General features: G+C 37.6%; 1 protein-coding gene across 5 annotated transcripts in view; it reads left to right on the forward strand.

Moving 5' to 3' along the window:
• LOC106870855 (beta-galactosidase) overlaps positions 1 to 21,453 on the forward strand; it is a 157,660-nt gene that overhangs the window by 44,668 nt on the left and 91,539 nt on the right. The window contains exon 1 of one of the 5 annotated variants that reach the window (XM_089357191.1): positions 12,205 to 13,014. The exons of 3 other annotated variants lie outside the window; for them this stretch is intronic. In XM_089357191.1, coding sequence (XP_089213317.1) covers positions 12,953 to 13,014 — 62 coding nt within the window. In that variant the 5' untranslated portion in view covers positions 12,205 to 12,952. Of the gene's footprint in view, positions 1 to 12,204; positions 13,015 to 13,229; positions 13,304 to 21,453 lie in introns of those variants that run through there. One more of the 5 variants, XM_052969888.2, reaches the window with a different exon arrangement.

Here is a 21,453-nt window from a genome sequence, read left to right on the forward strand (position 1 = left end):
GGCAACTAAGACACCTTGATCATCTACAGTATCTGTCTCCATCCCCAGTCATCTTGGCTTCTATCTTACCACTGGACTGAAGATGGTTATGATCAAAAGAGTGAGTGTAATTGTGTGTAACTCTTCTATACTTTAAATAAAGTTGCAGCGCAAGTTGTCAGTCATCCTCAAGGATGACTAGATAGTTCTCATTTCTCCGACAGACAAACATGGTGTTTTTATATATATATATATATATATATATATATATATATATATATATATATATATATATATATACATATACACACACACACACACACACATATACACCAGAGTAAGCACATAAATGTGAAACAAGGTGGAATAAATAGTACTTGAATATCGGAGGTAGAGTAATATGCTTTATCAATAAAGCTGCAAAGACTACTCAGAGTTTCACATTTTCATTTGTCGGACGTCCGAAGAATGGGAATGTGAATGTCTTTGCAACTTTGTTAATAAAGTATATCTATAAATATATATGCATACATGCATATATATATACATACATACACACACATACACACATATATATATGCAGATGTTTGTATGTGTGTGTGTGCTTGTGTATACATGTGGTAAAATTAGAAATAAAAAGTACTTGGTACAGTATAATATATTTAAAGAAATGAATAAGAATGGCTTCCCTGATAATTTTTCCACTTGTATAATCAGATGTTTATAAAACAGCTCTTTATAAAAATCTAATTACTAAAGTGGAAAAATTATCAGAAAACCATAAAGCCATTTCTGCTTATTCCTTCAAAGAAACACACAGGCCTATACACACGCACGCACACACACACACACACACACACACACACACACACACATAATTAAAGGATAAAATCATAAAAAAAATTTTTATTAGTGGTCACCATATAAAATAGACCTATTTAGGTAAATTCATTTTGCTGATGAAGGAAAAGTTACACTAATCCAGAAATTCGTCAATTCAAAATTGCCTGAATTATTTTATGAATTTCTGTCAGTCTACTTCCTTGATTTCAAGTGATGATTTAGAGTAGTTAGACAGATTTAGCATCTATCTTCAGCATATAGGCACAGAAGCCTCGGTGCCCTTAATTATAATTGTATTTTATACTATTATAAATCTCTCTCTCTCTCTCTCTCTCTCTCTCTCTCTCTCTCTATATATATATATATATATATATATATATATATATACATATATATATATATATATATATGTATGTATGTATATACATATATGTACATACATACAACATATACAGAGGGTACAATGTGTGTGTGTACTTTTAATATATATTTCAACATAAAATATATAGACAGTATATATTGATTTTTACATGTATCGACAACATTCCAGTTAAGAACTTTCCAACTATTTCATATTGACTTTTAACTTTACTAGATATTGATTTGTGTTTTGCTCTCAACTGGCCGACAAATTTCTGGGATAAGAGAACTCTTGCAGATATATGGTTTGTTTAAAATATTCAAATATGAGAGATAGAGAGATATAGAGGCAGGGAGGGGGAGAGAGAGAATGTGCACGCTCGCGCGCATGTGTGTGTGTGTGTGTGTGTGTGTGTGAATACGTGTATTTTTAATATGCTTTTGTACACTTGAATGTGAATGGTATTCGCTACAGGATTTGTCTCAGAGAAAAATGTTCTTTTTGTTGATTTTGGGTATAAAAACATGTTGATCTAAGCTTTAAGCTCTAAGCTCTAAGTGGTGTCAGTAGACATCCAGAGACAGTGTTTCAGTGTTATTTTATCTCTTCAGTGGTAGAAACTACCTTAGCTGACATTGGAACATGATGTTATTAGACCAGTCGGATCCCATCAAACTGTCTTGCCCATGAGGGCATCGAACATGGTCACTAAGAAATAAGGATAACGATGATGGTGATATGTATGTGTATGTGTGTGTGTGTGTGTGTGTGTGAATGAATGTGTGTGCTTATTTTCCCCAAGAGCACAAATATTAGTATATTGATATTTTTTCTTCCATATGTCAATTAGTATATTAACATCTGCTTGATTAACTTATACTCTTACACTCTCACATACAATGCCCCTGTGTGCACAATGCATGCATGCACGATGGTAATTTCTTGTTGCCCGAGAAAGATGGTTCTGTAATTTGTTGCTGAACATAAATAATTTTTGTTTATAGTGGTCAAATGTTTCTCTAGTACATTAACTCACTCCTGCTATCAAATTAACGTTGTCTGAACAGGTGTATGGTGTGCACAAATACAAATAACAGGACATAACAACAGGTGTCTTTTGACTAAGGACAAATTAATTTAATTTGGCGTGTGTGGAAATAGAGCCTTATGGCAGGGATACAAGATTTCACAGGCACAGGGAGGAATATAGATGTTGCACGGACAATGGCCGAACCAAGAAAGAAAGATCAGGCTTGGCTGAACACCGGTCATGTGGGGGAGAGAAGAGAGAGAGTTAGAGGCAGAGGGACAGAAGATTTAAGGAGGGGTGATAAAAAATGACAGGTACACAGTGAAGTGAAAAGAGGAGGGAAAGTGAGCAAGGCTTTACTTCCATACACGCCAGCTTAATTTAATTCGTCCTTAGTCGAAAGACACCTGTTGTTATGTCCTGTTATTTGTATTTGTGTAACATTCTGTTTTTTTTTCCATCCTTGTTTTCGTATACATTCGCTGCTTTTTTTCCAAGGAATCTAATGCTCTTAGCTTAGTTTTTCCTTGGAGCTGGCCAGATTGGAGCAATCCTGAGTATAACCAGCTGAAATTGCAAAGATAATCTGGAACTCGACTGAGGAAAGAAAACTCCGAATGACCCATCCTTGTTTTCTTTGTATCATCTATCTGGATGTTTTGTTGTCCCTTTTTGTATCACCTAACTGTCTGGATGTTTTGCGTTCTTGTCCCATTTTGTGCGTTCTAGGACTAACTTATATTTTGCATTTGCGGCTCCATTGGTGGCTAATGAGCCCTGCTCTTGACAAGCATACACGACTGCAAACATTGCAGACCAAGCTTACCGCATTCACTATATGAGCCGTGCGCTTTCGTGCAGCTCGCTTAAGTTCTTCACGCTGGATACGTGCTCTCTCAAAAGTGTCGATCCCCTCCTTAACTTGCTTCCTCCATCTGTGGCGATGACAGGCATTGTTCTCCCAGTCAGTGTCCTGCATATCACAGGCCTTTAATGAGGACTTGACACAGTCCTTAAATCGCAGCTTTGGTTTCTGCCGGAGTCTCCTTCCATTCACAAATTCTCCATATAGCATCTGCTTAGGAATCCTGCTATCCTTCATTCTAATAAATACATACATACATGCATACATACAGGCATGGCTGTATGTATGTATGTCTTCTGCTGTAGCCTCAGACCGACCAAAGCCTTGTGAGTGGATTTGGTAGATGGAAACTGAGAGAAGCCTGTTGTGTATATATATATATATATATATGGCCACAGTCTAATGACTGAAACAAGTAAAAGAATAAAAGAATATATATATATGTATGTATTTATCTTCTGGTTATTTCATCATGTTGGACTGTTAATCCCTACACTTTTTTTTCTCTCTGTTATTTTTCATACTCTCTCCTTTCTTTTTCCTCTTAATCCTGTCTGTCAAAACATAGAGAATAAAAGTAGGCTCAAAGCATAAAAGACTTTTCCATTCTTCCTGAGTGTTAAACTAATACACCTGCTTGTTGTTCTTACACCTGTTTTCATCTTTTGTTTTCTGTAAATTTGAACTACACACACACACACACACAGATATATGTGCATACATATTTGCTGCTAGGAAGGGCATCCAGCCATAGAAACCATGCCAGAACAGACAATGGAGCCTAGTGTGGCATCCGGCTGTATGAGCTCCTATCAAATTATCCAACCCATGCCAGTATGGAAAGCAGATGTTAAATGATGATGATGATAATGATGATGATGATGATGATATATATTTGTAAAGAGAGAGAGAGAGAGAGAGAGAGAGAGAGAGTATTGGGTGGGTGGTTCAATGGCATATATGAGCTCAATCTGCTGACACTTAAAAGTCAGCAAAAGCCAACTGAAAGAAATCATGGTTCAGATATATATAGTGGTTGTTTATTCTCTGTATAATAAATAAACATTACATGAAATACGCACGCGCACACACACACACACACACACACGTACACACACACATACACACACGCAGCTATATGTGTATGTATATATAATGTGTGTGTTTTACAAGTTTAACTCTATGGTAATCTTGATTTAGTTGACCTTGGATCAGAAATGGCTTACATGGACTATTAAGGACAACATTATTTAATTTGTCGTTTCATTTTTAAAATAGTGTAGTGTGAGTTGAGATTAGATTTGGCTGCTATTTCCTACTGGTCAAGCAAGCATATAGTGGGTCTCTTCTCCTGTGAATACACAATTGTATTGATCCTGTATTTTGATCAATGGAAAACACTGTAGGATTGAGTAACAGAGGTAAAAATATAAATATACTAGTGAAATTAGGTCAAACATTAGTAAATGTTAAATGAGGGCAAATAAAAAATTAGAATATGTGACCCCCACCACCACCACACATGCCTATATATATATGTTTATGTAACTACACACACATGCACATATATTAATTTATTCATATGTACATAAATACATACACATATACATACACTCATATATACATACACATATAAATACACACACACACACAAACACACACACATATGATATATAAGGTGAGCTGACAGAATTGTTAGCACATCTGACAAAATGCTTAGTGGCATTTCTTCTAACTCTTTACTTTCTGCATTCAAATTTCACAGAGATTTAATTCTTTCAGGGTTGATAAAATAAGTACCAGTTAAGACTGGGGCCAATGTATGCCTTGTACAAAAATTTGAAACTATAAATAAATATATAGGCACAGGAGTGGCTGTGTGGTAAGTAGCTTGCTTACCAACCACATGGTTCCCGGTTCATTTCTACTGCGTGGTACTTTGGGCAAATGTCTTCTACTATAGCCTCGGGCCGACCAAAACCTTGTGAGTGGATTTGGTAGACGGAAACTGAAAGAAGCCCGTCGTATATATATATATATATATATATATATATATATGCATATATATGTATGTATGCGTGTGTGTGTGTTTGTCCCCCCAACATCGCTTGACAACCGATGGTGGTGTGTTTACGTCCTCGTAACTTAGCGGTTCGGCAAAAGAGACCGATAGGATAAGTACTAGGCATCCGAAGAATAAGTCCTGGGGTCGATTTGCTCAACTAAAAGGCGGTGCTCCAGCATGGCCACAGTCAAATGACTGAAACAAATAAAAGAGTAAAGAGAGTATATACATTGAAGAAAAGGAGACAGTCAGAATTTTGGATAATTCTTTATTAGCACTTTCATTTGTTTAAAAACTCATCAAGACAAAATCAAAATGGTAAAGAAACCCATTTCGTTGTTCATCTATCCTTACCCTATCCTTTATTATTATTATTATTTTTTCTCCACTTTCTTGATTGTCCTAAAACCATCTCTCTATCCATTCCACCCACCTCCACTGCTTTGCTTTTCTTTCTTTCTCTCTTTCCCTTTTTCCAAAAAACAAAAACAATATTCTTCTCTTCTAAACAAAACAAAAAAGCATCCAATTCATATAAATGAACAATGAAACGTTCTGTTTTTACCATTTTGATTTTGTCTTGACAAGTTCGTAAATGAATGAAAGCACTAATAAAGGATTATCCAAAATTGCAACTGCCTCCTTTTTCTCAATATACAATATCTGTTCATCTCTTCAAACACTCTGCACACACACACACACGTATATGGGAAAAGATCAGAAAACACATAGTAAACTGAGTCACCAACTTGTTCCATTCACCAAAAGATTTCCAAGGCACCAGCAGGCCTCAAAAGACATTCATGTCCATAGAACATGATTACTACTTTATTTAACCCTCATTTGTCATTCATGATGAGAAACTCCATTATATATATATGGGCAAAGCTTGGAGGACTGCTACTTTTATTGGTAACGAAGGGCCTCTTCCTCAGAGTAAAAGGCAGATTGTATGATGCCTGTGTATGAACAGCCACATGGCCTGTGACTACTGAGGACATGCGAAGGCTTGAAAGAAATGAAGCCAGCATGCTTTGCTGGATGGGTAATGTCAATTTTCATGTACAATAGAGTGTATGTGATTTAACAGGATAACTGGGTATGTAAAGCATGTGATGTAGTGTGTGTGATAGAAGACTGTGCTGGTATGGTCATGTGATACATAGGATGAGGACAACTGCATCAAGATATGCTGATCGCTAATTGTTGGAGGGAACTAGTGAAAGGGGTAGATCCAGATAGATGTGGGATGAAGTAGTGAGAAAGGATCTTTAGACATTAGACCTCACAGAGGAGATGACAAGGGACTGAAACTTCAGGCAGTTTGCTGTGCTTGAGAAGACACGTCAAGCTAAGTAAAATCATGGCTGTCCATGCATACCTGCATTTCTTCTACATCCCTCTCTCAGCAGAGTCTTGCAAGCTCTTGTGTGCTGGTGCTATGTAAAAGTACCCACACTAGTGTCACATAAAAGCACCTGTATCAATACCGTTTAAAAATGCCCATGCTGCTTCTACATAAAAATACTTGTGCTGATGTCACGTAAAAGGGCCCATGATTGTGCCATGTAAAAAAGCACTCAGTACACTCTGCAAAGGAATTAGCATTATGAAGGGCATTCAGCTGCAGAAACCATGCCAAAACAGACAAATGGAGCCTGGGCAGCTCTCCAGCTGGCCAACTTCTATCAAACCGTCCAAATCATGCCAGCATGGAGAATGGATGTTAAAAGATGATGATGAGGATGATGATGATATATATGTATAAGTTTCATTAAAAAGCACTGTGCTCAAGTTTTATATCTTTTGTTTTAAACTTTACATATTTTTTTATTCTTAATTTTGAATGATAAAGTTGCTACAAATATATTCGATGTTTCATTCAGTTACATTTTCAAGAAATGAATATACTTGGCATCTATGTTGTTTCTAATATACTAGTTAAATTCATCTAGAGACTTACCTGCCAAAGGGTTTTAACTATTAGTCTCATCCAGCACCAGCCACATATTGATTTTTTTTGTTTTGGTTAAGTTTTTACCACTACCTATTTATATCAGTAGCCATATGTTAATTTTTATAATGTTTGCATGTATAATGCAATGTATTATTTCTAAATTTGAAATCAGTGAATGTATTTCACTAGAATTATTATATGTTTACAAGAGCTTGACAGGCATCTTTGACTAGCAAGTCATGCTACTCCAGACTGATGACGAGCAAAGACTCAGAAACATGTCTCTGGATGCAGGCTTAGCTGGGTGGAGGTGCTTGTCTCCCCCTTGTAAACCTAAGGACACAGGAAATGTGTCAAGGCCGACAGGAAGCGGTGCAGCTTCCGAGGTCTAACCAACAGTAGTATTATTCCCTTCAGGGGACTGTCACATTAAGTTGACGGCATACAACTACTTCAGAGTAAATATTATCGTTAAGTATTTTCCTATCTAATTTTGTTTTATTGTGTGTGTTATGCTTTGTGGTATCCCTTTGTTGCAAATGCATAGTGAGCCTACACAAAAGTGTTAGATGAGTATGTGCAATGCATTTTAACCAACAATTTAATGGCTCTGCCAAATGCCACTTATGAGTATGCATAAATGCATGAGTCTGCTTTGATCTGAAAAAGATTTATAAGCCTGTAAATTACTAATACTTAAATAAATTAATATATTCAACTCTACTTCCTGAAGTATCAAGCTTTATATTTTGTCTATTAGTACCCTTGCTATTATAAACAAGGACATCCTTTACCTATATATGTAAGTGTACACACACACACACACACATTGTGTGCATTGATTTGAATACTGAATTATGTTGAATGAATTGAAATAGGTGTGCTTAATATATGTTGCAGAATGTATGTGTGTATATATATATATATATATATATATATATATATACATACATATATATATATATATATATATATATATATACACACACACACACACACACACACACACACACACACACAATAAAGCAGCTGTTCTATGGTGAGTTGTGCACTGGAAAGCATCCACAACACAAACCACAAAAAAGGTACAAAGACTGCATAAAAGATGACCTGAAGGAACTGCAGGTCGATGTAAAGAGTTGGGAAGAACCAGCTTTGGAAAGTACCGAGTGAAGGAAGCGTATAAAGGAAGGTTATAAAACCTTTGAAGAGGGTTACCTTGAGCCTGAAAGCCTAAAACACTGGCCTCAGATGGGCTTCTCATCAGGATCTCATTGAGAACATACAGGGCTGGAGGTGTGAAATATGTGGCCATGTACTCCCTTTGAAGGCTAGGTATGCCAATCATCTGAAATCCCATAAAGATCAATTGTATGCAATAACTGCCTCCTAGATCGGTTGATTTGATATTTGTAGTGTGTGAAAGGGCTTGCAAGTTGATTTTGGGCCTGAAGTTACATATGGTGGTTCATAAGGTTCATATTTCACAGAGTGATCCAATTAATCTAGTGAGAGTTACAACTTTCATCTGTCACCTATTCTCTAAACCATTTTTTACCTATGGACCCCTTTGTTTACTATTTTTTCTCAACCATTTTCCTCAATTTTTTTTCTCAACCATTTTTTTACCTGTGGATCCCTTTGATTACTATTTTATTCTGGTGGACCTGAGAGTAGTTGCTTGATATGTTTGAGTAACATTACTAAGTTTGCCAGACAAGTTCATGTTCTTTCATGGTCAGCTTTATGTTACTTGCTGATATGTTGGGCCAAGCAGATAAACTATCTTGAGAGTATCAAAGTGCAGAAGAAATGTTGTCTATCCCAGATCTCTTACTGAATAAAACATATTTGTTACAATTGTCTCTGTTTTATGTGTTGCAAATGTCAGTAATGTCATATGATCTCATTATTTTCCACTGTCCTTCACAGTGGACTGAGTCGAAGGCTTTTTCAAAGTCAAAGAAGCGAATATCCTGACAAACTGACAAGGATGGTGCAGACCATGAATAACAAATTTGAGTGCACAGTAGTGGACAACGGGGACAAGACAAAGTGATTTAAGGTTACAACTGGAGTCAAGCAGGGATGTTTTATGTCAGGCTTCTTGTTTCTTGTGGCAGTAGGCTGGGTTATGTGAAGAACAAAAGAAAGGTATAGGAATGGCATTAAATGAAACCTAACAAACACACACAAAGCTCTCAACTTCACAGATGACATAGTATTTCTATTATCTGCCTACAAATACATCCAGAGCATGACACACCAACTGGCAGAGAACCCTCACAAAATTGCCTTAAACACAACTTAGAAAAATGTAAAACACTAAGGAATAATGCCAGACAACAAATTCATGTGAGAATTGGCAACAACGAGGTGGAAGATATCAAAGAATTTGTTTAGCTTGGAACAGCAGTTAAGAAAGACAAAGGGGGAACAGAAGATATAAAGAACGAAATATTCGAAGCCCAAAGTTCATTTTACGATTTGGCAAAGGTATGATGAGGCAAAGGTATAGGCCTCAAAATGAAGCTGAAGCTGTTCAAGATATTGATCTACCAGAATTACTCTAAGGATGTGAAAACAAGAAAGTGACAAAAATAGAATAAAAAACAATGGACAGCTTCCAATTCCCATGCTCAAGGAGAATACTTGACATCAAGTGGCTGCAAAGAGTCTGAAATGACAACTGAGATGACAACGAGCATCAACAGGATCAGTGACGAAATAAGACTCAGATGCTGGAACTGGATTGGATATGTCTTCAGACAAGACTGAGAAAGTGATTGTATGGTGGGACTAAAGTGAATAGAAAAGAGCAGCAGGGTATCCTAGAACCACATGGCAAAGGACCATTGACAAGAAAAGGAGACAAGAAGGATGGAGAAGCTGGAATGAGATCAGAACAGTGGCAAAAAACAGAGCTGGTTGGAGAGATTGTGATGTGGCCTTGTTGCATATACATTTTAAATTACAAGAAAATATATTAAGGAAAGCCAAAATTATAGTTTTTCTTCAGTCTCAAAATTAGAACTATCAGTAAACTCAGTTTCAAGTTTTATACATCTGTAGAGACCTTGTTTGGCCCTGCCTGCCTGAGATTCGAAATCGAATCTAGAAATTCTCTCTGGCCATACGACCTATTGTTGTCAAAAGGGAATGCTGATTAATGCATTTTCCGTTTGACCCATGACATTGCTATATCATAGAAAGTTTAAGTAAATAAGTGTGAACTATATTAATTTAGCTACAGTTAAAACGGTATATCCATTTTTCTAGCTAGTCTGTATCATTATAAATACTTGCAGTTTACAAAGAAAAATCAGTTAGTGAGAGCGACCAACAGAGAATAAGCTGACTGGCTGAATGAAACGTCACAGAGAGACAACTATGGAATTCACCAATGATGCAGTTGTCTTGACCACCACTCTCTTACTTTACCTTCTCACTAACTCACTTTTGTTTCAACGACATCACTCTGTCTCTGTCTACTGCTTAAATGACCCGGGACATATAAATCTTATGCTATCTACTTGTTCAACTTAATTCACTCTATCTTCTTCTGATCCCTGTTTTAACATCAAGTAGTTAAACATGCAAACAGCAACATTCATACATGAAAATATAACTCTCTTTACTTCACATACTTGCTGACTAAATTTTTATGCATGCCTACCCATCCTGGTTAGGAAATGATTATATGCAATGGAAAAATAAATATGTCATCTGCAACTTCGGCTAGTGTCTTTCTTTCCTGAAGTCACCATCATCATATTTACTTTCAACATAGACAACAACCGTTACATTCTGGTAACCATTTTGTTACACATCATAAAAACTTTAAAAAATTCAACTTTAGACATGTTTTTGTTTTACAGTAAAAAGAAAGTAAGTATAACTATATACAAAAAGCACTTTCTAAAATTTGGCTATAAGCTAAGTCAAAGTAATGTGAGGAGGGCTACTGTTGGCAAAATGTAGGGTGTGCAAGGGAAGAAGGAGATGAAAGAAGCATTCAGTGGAAAACAAAATGATATGGGATAAAAGTGAGAATTTGTAATGAAAAGTTAGAGGTTCCAGGATGGGTGAGCAGTAGGGAGTTGAAATATGAGTTCTAAACATAAACATCAACTGAGTGAATAGCACTATAGTCAGAAAAGTGATAGAAAGGAAAATGTTAGGAAGATGAGTTGTGGGTGGGTGGGTGATTAGGGGAACTCATCAGGGACAGATTGGGTGCTGGTACAGAGATAAGGCATATGCTTTGAGGGCCTAAATTTTACTTAGGTGGATGAGTCTTCTCAAGCACAGCAAATCACCAATCTTCTCAGTCCTTTGTCATCTCTGCCATAAGGCTCAACTTCCAATATACAAATATACCTATAAAATAATCTGCTTGTTCATTCACCTGTTACACTTTAGTTAGTTAGAGAGTTGGAGGTGGAGTGAATGTGAGGTGGAGTAAAAGTGAGAGAGGGGAAAAGTGTGAGTATAGAAGAAAGGAAGAAGTATAGAAACGTGTATAATAAAGCCATATGCGTCATGTGGTTAGTTGAAGGGTGAGGTGAAGAGCAAGAGAAAATGATGGTGAGAGAAAAGAGGAAGAGAGAAGCGTTAACAATGTGCAGTAGGGTGGGGAGGGAAAGGTAAAGAGAAAGAGATATATAAGGATACAATATTTAGCAGAGGGTGATGTTCTGGCGGTGAGGTAAAAGAAAGACAGAAAGAGAGAGATGGACAGGGGAGGCAGTTACATTGAGAGAGAGAGAGAGAGAGAGAGAGAGAGAAAGCATTTGTATTGTCAGAATAAATAGAGATACAGTGACAGCAAGAAAAAGTAAACAGCTGGACTGAAATGAAATGAGCTTTGTTACTGAAAACTATAGTGATGATGATGATGATGGTGGTGTGTTGATAGGGAAAAGTATTTTCCTTTATTGTACTAAATCTATATTATTCTTCTACCTGTTCATTCACATTTTGCACCTTAATTTGTTCGAGAGGAGGTGGCAGAGGTGGAGTGAGAGAGATAGGAAGACAGAATGTGAGAGTGAGTGAGGGAGCAGATAGCTAGCTGATGCATTATGCAGTCACTCATGTAGTTAGTGGAAGTGAGAGATGAAGAGAAAGAGAGAAATGTTAAGAGATTACATAGTTAAAGAGTTTGTTGAAGAAGTAGAAAGAGGGAAGAAAACTTTTAAATCATATTATTGTGGCTTTCTTAGATAGCTTCTCTTAATCTTTTTTTCTCTGTGGAATTTCCATGGATCCTGCTAGTATATATTTAAACATATATATGTGAATTTGTTCCTCCTACCACCGTGTGACAGTTGTTGTTGGTTTGTTTACGTCACTAGCGGTTCGACAAAAAGAACCGATAGATTAAGTACCAGACTTACAAAATAAGATATTCAACTTCGATGTGCAGATATATGTTTCAAATTTTGGCACAAGACCAGCAATTTTGGGGATGGGGTAAGTCGATTACATTGATCCAGTGCTCAACTGGTACTAATTTTGTCAAATCCGTAAAGGATGAAAGACAAAGTGGACCTCGGTGGAATTTGAACTCAGAGCATAAAGACGAACGAAATGCTGCTATGCTAATAGTTCTGCTAGCTCGCCACCTTACAAACAATATAATAATAAACAATATAATAATCAAATGTTCCCAAATACCTGCAGACGTGTAGACGATCTTGGGACCTACCTGATTGGCAAATGTCCAGGCAAATGACCTTTTTTTTTTTTTTTACTATATGCCTAACGTCGGTATGTCATACAGATCTATCTATCTATCTTAGATAAATAGACATACATACACGAATGTATGCATACATGCACATACATGAATGCATGCATACATACACGCACGCATAGAAGAAGGAAGAGAGAGGGCAGGAATGTCAAACACGTGAGTATTCCGTCATCAGTTGTTTTCTATTTACATTTCTCATACTTGGTTATCTGCCTCAATTTATTGATAAAAACATAAACCAGTTTATTATGAATAAGTGAAAAATAGCAAATAACTATATTATCTCGACTGCTACCAGACGTGAATGTTTTGCAGTGCTTTCACAAACTACCACACTTACGTCCCTTTGTAAATTTTTGATGATATTCGACAGTCCTTAAAAATGACTGCAATAATCCTGACGTCTTTGCTATTGTCGCTTTCAGTTGTTCCCGTTTTAAGCCAGGTTCGTACCATTTTATTATTCCATGCGCGTGCACATACACCCCCCACACACATGTATGTATATTTGTATGTACATCTCTGTTTGTATGTGTGTGTGTACATATATGTGAGTGTATTGTAATTATAATGTTTATTTCCTTTAATAACAAAATCAACTAGACAACTGATTAATGTAACGAATAAATTAATTATATGTTTAAATGGGTATTGTTGTTTGCTTATTCACTTTATATTTGAAAAGTCACTTTTCTGTTAAGTGTAAGTTACGATTGCGAAAGAATGATTGAAGGAGTTGACCGAGCGGAAGTCTGATCTTGAAAAGTGAGAGAAGAAATTAATGTCTTTAAACATTTACTTTGGTGCTTATTCACTTATTTTGGTCTTTAATTGTTCGTCCTTGTTAGAAATAATAAAAAGCAAAATCAGAAAGACAACGTATACGAAAGAGAGCAGTAAAGAATAGAAAAGAAACAAGAAAGCCACATCCAACCTTTCGTTCTTCTAAGTACAATATGTACTTTTAGGAAAACAATAGTTTAATAAATTAACTGAGGTATTGTTTTAGTCTGTCTTCAGATTCATAGCACCAACAGGAGATCAAGACACTCTTGTATGAAACTTTTACTGACGCCAGAAAGTTACCCTCAGTTTGTCTCAGGATCATACCAGTAGGGGGGAAGGTCTAAGAAATGATATGCGAGCCTTATTGTTGATGACATTCGACATTTTTTAAAAGTCCTGTGCCGGTGGGGAGGTGTTGATGGGCGAAGGTAAAGCGCGTGTACACCACCCATTTCTGGTGTTTTTGTTTTTCTAAAAATTTTTTTCAGAGTTCTGTTTTTGATATAGGAGAATACGGAATTTTTTATTGCCTTCACAGTGTTTACTGTTTTATAAATCAAACTAGAAAACTGGACAAATCAGAGAGCACAGTTGAAAAAAAAAAAAAATCACCACCTTGGGTTGAAAAGCTGGGGCGCTGGAAAACCTTTCTAATGGCTATTGAGACGCCAGCACGCTCGTAGCGTTGCCGCGGGTGATGGGGAGGCTGATGCGCTGGAACAGCTAAGCGCCCTCATGAGCCTCACCAGTTACCTCTGGAAGACGAGTTGCTAGTGAAGACAGGAATCTCGTAGTCAGTGGTCCGACCCCACCAAACGTTTTGAATGCCACAGGATGGAAAATGTAGTTGGCTGACAGATCGTGGTATTTCAGGATTTTGTTCCGCTTGGCCGCAGAAGCTGTGAATCTTGCCCTGACCACAGCATCCAGGATGTGAGAAGAAGCAAAGGAGTCGCTAACGTGACATCCCAGACAAGGCATCTGCCTTGCAACCAGAGGCACAGGGTGAGGCCGTCAGGTCTCTTCCCATCACATCTGGACAATCCAGATGGTTCCAAGATGGAGGGGACCGATTGTGAGCACGCTTTTGCAGTGAAACAGTGAAGGGTGCAGCCAATTGCGATGGGGCGCAGGTCTCCATTGGGTTTGGTGAGCCTGAATAATTTTGCACCGAAGAATAGTGGGCGGATATAAGGAAGGATGTTTGCTGAAGAGAACTGATTCACAAACTGAGTCAAATTCTCCAAGAGCTCAAGTCCGGCATCACCAGCTGATAAGGAGATACCATACTTTAGGTGTTGAGGCTGAAGGCCATCAATTCCTGCACCTGAACCAGTAAGGAAGAATGAAATCACCTTTCTGATGTTATCAGAGGTGAACACCGGTCACAAGTATTCTGGGGGATTGGGCCAATTTAGTTGATTATTAGTGGGTGCTGGTGGGAGCTTCTTTTTCAGACATCTAAGAGACTCAGAGTCACACAGAGCAAGAGAGGAGTCGGACAGCCCCTTTTATGTCGAATTTGCTGAATTTAGCATTGACTGCACGCTTAAGGTTTATTGGTTGCCTGTCGGTACACACCGTGCGTGATGTCAAATTGAGGTGAAAAGTGGTTGGGGTGGGCTCACATAGCTGGAACTGTTGCTTGAGAGAGGATGTAAGGGAGCATTGTTGGATTTTGCGCAAAATTCATATGTTTTCAAAATTCTAATTCTCCCACCCACTCACCCACCAAAAAAAAAACCCCAATTTCTTAATTTTTAACTTTTTTTTGATTTTTATTTTTTAGTCCACAGAGAAAAATATAGAGATTACGAATCTAGGAATTTTTTTTAAATTTTAATTTTTCTTAATGAAACATTCAGTGATCCTTCCCCCACCTAGCCCACCCATCACCTCCCCTCACTTTCAAAAAGCTAGAAACTGAATGTTTCACTTTTGTCTGATGTTTTATGTATGTGTAGAATTCTACTGAAATAGACTTCATAAATATCAGCCCACCACCAGAAAAACCAACATGCTAGAAACAACAGTTAAATGACATTATTTCTGGAAAAACTTTCCTGATTTCAAAAAAGTTAAAAGTGAAACATTTGGGGGTGATGGGTGGAGGGGGATTTTAGTGTTTCTTTAAGAAAATTTATTTAAAAAAATTGTTAAAGATTCATAATCTCAACTTTTCTTTGTTGCTTAAAAAGAAAAAAGATTAATATCTAGTTTAACACCTGGCCACCAAAACAGAAAAGAAGTGTAATAGGTGTAAAAAAATGTGTAGTAAACGAATCTGAAAACCAAAATTTGCGCAAACAAACTGGGGTGTGGGGAGAGGACTTTCAGAAAATTCACATGATCCAATTTTTCCCTCGTGACTATCAGAAAAATGGGTATCTTTTAATGAAAGTTTATACAAATACCTTTCAAATGGCATAGATTCCGATTATAAAGAAATTTTGGGGAAAAATTTTTTGTGAGTTGCACAAAATTTTCAGAAAGTAGCAGGTTGTATTACAAAATATCCCAAATCAAAAAATTTTGCTAGTAAATAAAAAAACATATACTTGTTTCAGTCATTGGCCTGCAGCCATGCTAGTGCACCACCTTGTAGGGTTAGATGACCAAACTGACTCCAGTAGTTGTTTTTTGTACTATGAAGTCGAACTTGAAATTTGACGACTGGCACCCATGCCAACGTCGTCTCCTTCATTGGACATGAAACTCGGCTTGTGAAGACCTGTTGGGGCTAGCGAAATCGTGATGGCACCTGTGCCCAGCGTCGCCTTCCTGGTACTTGTGCTGGTGGCACGTGTAAAGACATTCGAGCGAGATTGTTGCCAGTGCCGTTGGACTGGCTCCTGTGCAGGTGGCACGTAAAATACACCATTTTGAGCATGGCCATTGCCAGTACCACCTGAATGGCCTTCGTGCCAGTGGCACATAAAAGCACCCACTACACTCTTGGAGTGGTTGGCGTTAGGAAGGGCATCCAGCTGTAGAAACTCTGCCAAATCAGATTGGAGCCTGATACAGTCTTCTGGTTTGCCAGTCCTCAGTCAAATCGTCCAACCCATGCTAGCATGGAAAGCGGACGTTAAACGATGATGATGATGATGATGTCTTATGCTGAACTGCTAAGTTAAGGGGTTGGAAAAGAAACTAACACCAGTTGTCAAGTGGTGGTGTTGGTAGGACAGACATAAAGACATACATACATATGCACTCACACATGCTAAGAATATCATTGTGAGACTATATCTGAAATGAGAAAATACAAGCAAGAACAGCAAAGTGAACAACATGATTGCAGAATACCAAAAGCATAAATTCTGCTGGACCAGACATGATGAAAGTTATACAGACAACATGTAGACCTGTGCAGTTGCCAAGCAGTATCCAATAGCTCAAAGAAAGATGATGATGATGGGAAAATGATTCAGTTAAATGATTTGGATCAAGATAGAAAAGAATGGTATAATCAAGAAAGAATTGGAAGTGCATTGTGATCAGTGATGTATAACAACATCTGAGAGTTTAATCGATACAGTGAGAGAGTGATCTATATCATCATCATTCTAACACCCACTTTTCTGTGCTCACAGGAGTCAGATTGAATTTGTGGAGATGAATGTTTCAATAGCTGGATGCCTTTCCTGTTGCTAACCCTGACTTGTTTCCAAGTAAGGTAATAGTTCCCAATGATCTGACATGTTTTCATTCAAGATTGGACAAAAAGCACACTGCTAGCATGACAATGACACTTGATTACGACTATCAACATCAAAGCAAAGAGATGCACACATAGATACATACATATACCTACTCATACCCCCCCCCCCACACACACAGCAGTACAGACATGGCTGGGTGGTAAGAAGTTTACTTCCCAACCACATGGTTCCAGGTTCAGTCCCACTGTGTGGTACCTTGGGAAAATGTCATCTATAGCCTCAAGCCAATCAAAGCCCTGTGAATGAATGTGGTAGATGGAAACTGAAAGAAGCCTATTGTGTGTGTGTGTGTGTGTGTGTATGTTGGGTAAAGATTACCTTGCTTTGAAACAGGTGAGAGTTAGCAACAAGAAGGGCATCTGCCCATATAAACAACAGGCTTCTTTCAGTTTCTCTTTACCAAATCAATTCACAAGGTTTTTTTGTCTGTCCAAGGCTATAGCAGAAGACATTTGCCATGCAGTGTGCTTGAACTTGAAATTGTGGTTGGGAAGCAAACTTCTTACCCGCATGGCCATGCCTCTTTATACACACACACACACACACACACACACATCATCATCATCATCATCATCATCATCATCAACATTTAATGTCTGTTTCCAATGCTGGTATGGTTTGGATGGCTTGACAGGAACTGGTAAGATTAGAAGCCACACCAAGTTCTGTGGCCCCATCACCAGTGCTTTTTATGTGGCATCAGCACCAGTGTTTTTTGTGTTGCACCAGCACCCACACCAATGCTTATTACATGGAACCTTGGTTTTAGGATTTCAATTCTGTTGTGGTGGGCAGGTCTTCTTGCATACAGCAATGCACCACCTATCTTGATCTTCTATCATCTTCGTAAGGCTCAGTATTTTGAAATCGGCCTTCAGCACCTCATCCCATGTTTTCCTGGGCCTCTCTCTTCCACATCTTCCCTCTACTTTTATTGACCAGCACTTCTTAATACAACTGTCCTCATCCATCTGCCTTACATGACCAAACCAGCACAGTCTCCTCTCTTGCACACTGCATATATTTCCTCTTATGCCCAACTTCTTTCTCAATACACCAGCACTCTGTCACACTGACATCATACATCCAGTAAAGCATACCAGTTTCATTCCTACCCAGCCTTCACATGTCCTCTGCATTCAGATCCCACATCTCACTTCCATGCAGCATCACAGTTCAAACACAAGCATCATACAATCTTCCCTTCACTTGGAGAGAGAAAATTTTGGTTGCCAACAGAAGTAAAAGCTCTCTGAACTTTCCCTATCCTATTCTTATTCTAAAAATTACACTTTCTGTACAATCCTCTCCACTGTTAATTAGGTCACCTAAGTCACAAAACTTCCAGAGAGCCACCTGGACATATTTTTGGAAATCAGTTTCCCTTGTATCTGTGGTCTTTATGGCTTCCATACATCTACATGCAAACATTACTTTCTCTGTTAACCTTCCTACTAGTCCAATGCATCTCTTGTGTGTCCATAGCTTGCACTGGGTATACCAAATGAAATTTCTGCCAACATCCTTCCTACATATCATGTTGGGCCATTTACTGGAAAGGTCCTATCTGATTTCTTACTTACTAGGACCCAGGTCTTTGCTAAGTTTACTTTAAGATTCTTGGATTCCAGGTTTTGTTTCCACATCTAGAATTTCTTTTCTAATTCTGTTACAGATTTTGTTAAGAGGGTAAGTTCATCAGCATACAGTAGTAGTTCTCATGGGCTTCTAGTCTTAAATTCCTTTGTTAGGGCCTGAAGGACAATGGTAAGTGGGAGGGGACTGAAGACCTACTTTTGGTGGACACTTACCTGTACACTAAATTCATCGCTGACCCATGGCCAACTCTCTCTCTCTCTCTCTCTCTCTCTCTCTCTCTCTCTCATGCACACATACACGCACACACACAGAAACATGTTTAATGTTCCTCACATTTTCTGCTCACAATACTTTGGTTGGGCTGGGCATGTAATAGAACACAGTTAGTCAAGGTGCTGCATGTGGTAGGACTGAACCTGAAACTATGTAGTTTCAAAATGAACTTCTTGACCACACAATCATGTTTGTGCTTGTGGTTGTCTGTAGATGCATTTTGATTTGCTTAGTTACAGTTAATAGTTTAATAGTACAGTTTAATACAGTTTAAGTAGCTTAAATTAAAATAAAATTAGTTGTGTGCACTCCTGAAAAGTAATGTAACTTTCTACGGTAACATAATCTGGGTTCATTATGGCCTACCAAGCAAAAAAGAAAAAAAAAAAATCATTAAATAATATAGTTCTTAATGTACAAGAAAGTACAGAAACTAGTCATGTCTGAAACACTGGATTATTGATCAGTTCAATCAGGATTCATATGAGACTAACAACCAATTTTTGAAGTCAGCCCTGATTGAGCAGACTTAGGATCAATGACATTTCAGTTATGACCATTTTGTTTTTATCTTTATGTCAAAGTTATTTCTTAAATATTCAAATCATTCTCGAAATCTGGTATGTGAATTTGTTTGCATGAAATGTTTTTTAAGCCTGTGTCAACTCTGAGTGTGCAGACATCTAATCACAGACATTCCAGACCTACATTATCTAATGTGTTCTTTGCATTTTTAAAATTGTAGGATGGGTATGATTTGAAAGAAATGAGACTGCTATTTCTAGTTGGTTGAGCAACATGTTGAAGCTTTCTCAGTTCTACATGAATTTCACAAGATGTTTAATCATCTGTGAGTGTGTTGTAGGTCACATCCTCTCCAGAAGTTTTATTATCTGCTGAATGTTAAATAACCAAAATAAAGTAAACAAAGAAAACAGTCACAATGTACAGGTAAAACAAAATATAACTCATAGAAATGCTTATTGATTTATGAAAATAGTGCACCAGCTGCACTCAGGTAACTATAACAACCATGAAATATTCACATGGCTCATTGGGAAGTTGTCGATAAGTTCTGTTACCTGGCAGATGTGCATAGTGATAGCATAGCAGCTTAAGTTGAAGGTGTTGTGCTGCAAGGCATTTAAAGTATGATTACTGTTGTTGACAATTAGGGGTTTATTTTTCACTGTATATGTGTGTGTGTGTGTGTGTGTGTATATATATATATATATATATATATATGGCAGACAATGTAAGACCTACAGAAAATGTAACAATGTAAAAAATGTGAAGGTAATGATTCGAATTAAACATGGTCTGTTGGATATGCAGTGTTAAATTATAAAAAGTGCTGAAAGTGTTTAAATTGAGAAAGAGTTTGATTAGTGTCCTGTATAGACATGTAACAAAAATGGAATATATATATATATATATATATATATATATATATATATATATATATTTATATAGATATATGCAGTGAATAAACTGTCATCTGAATTATGCAAAAATGAAAATAACACTAACATCTCATTTTAACAGTTATATTTACCAAAATTACACAAAAATATCTTGAAATACTAAAGAGTAAATTTATTCAATAAAATCGCCATTGAATTCAACCATGACCTCCAGACGACTTCGGAATCTCCTGCAACTCTTCTGAACTGTCTCCTTGTTTAAGTTGGTAAATGCTGCCATAATCCTTGCCTACAGTTCATCTTTGGTGCTAGGAGTTTTGTTGGTCTCTTGTTGAACTGCACCCCGTACATAATAATCAAGGGGGTTGCAGTCTGGGGAGTTAGACAGCAAGATGTTAAGAGTGATATGGTTGCAGAAATTGTCTGACAGGCACAACTGGGTTCTCCTGCTTGGGTGGCATGGTTCAAAGTCCTGTTGTTAGGGTTAGGGTCTCCCAGCAGCCACCCTCTTGACCCAGATCAGCACTACCCTCCAGGCACTTGATGTAGGCATCCTTGTTGAGCCTGAAGCCATGTGGGAAGATGAATGGAGGCATAACGTCGCTGTCACTAGTGATCACTCCAAACACCATGATGTTGACTGGATGTTTGATTTTTTTAACACTATCAGTACATGTCCTCAGATGACACTCAAACACTCTGAAATGTTTGTATTGGAGCTTCCAGTGTGGATGCCAAGCAATACAGCATGTCATTTCCAAATTTCTGGCAGAGTGAATTGCATCATG

The sequence above is a fragment of the Octopus bimaculoides genome, chromosome 1, assembly GCF_046866305.1.
Source record: "Octopus bimaculoides isolate indiv1 chromosome 1, ASM4686630v1, whole genome shotgun sequence".
NCBI lineage: Eukaryota > Metazoa > Mollusca > Cephalopoda > Octopoda > Octopodidae > Octopus > Octopus bimaculoides.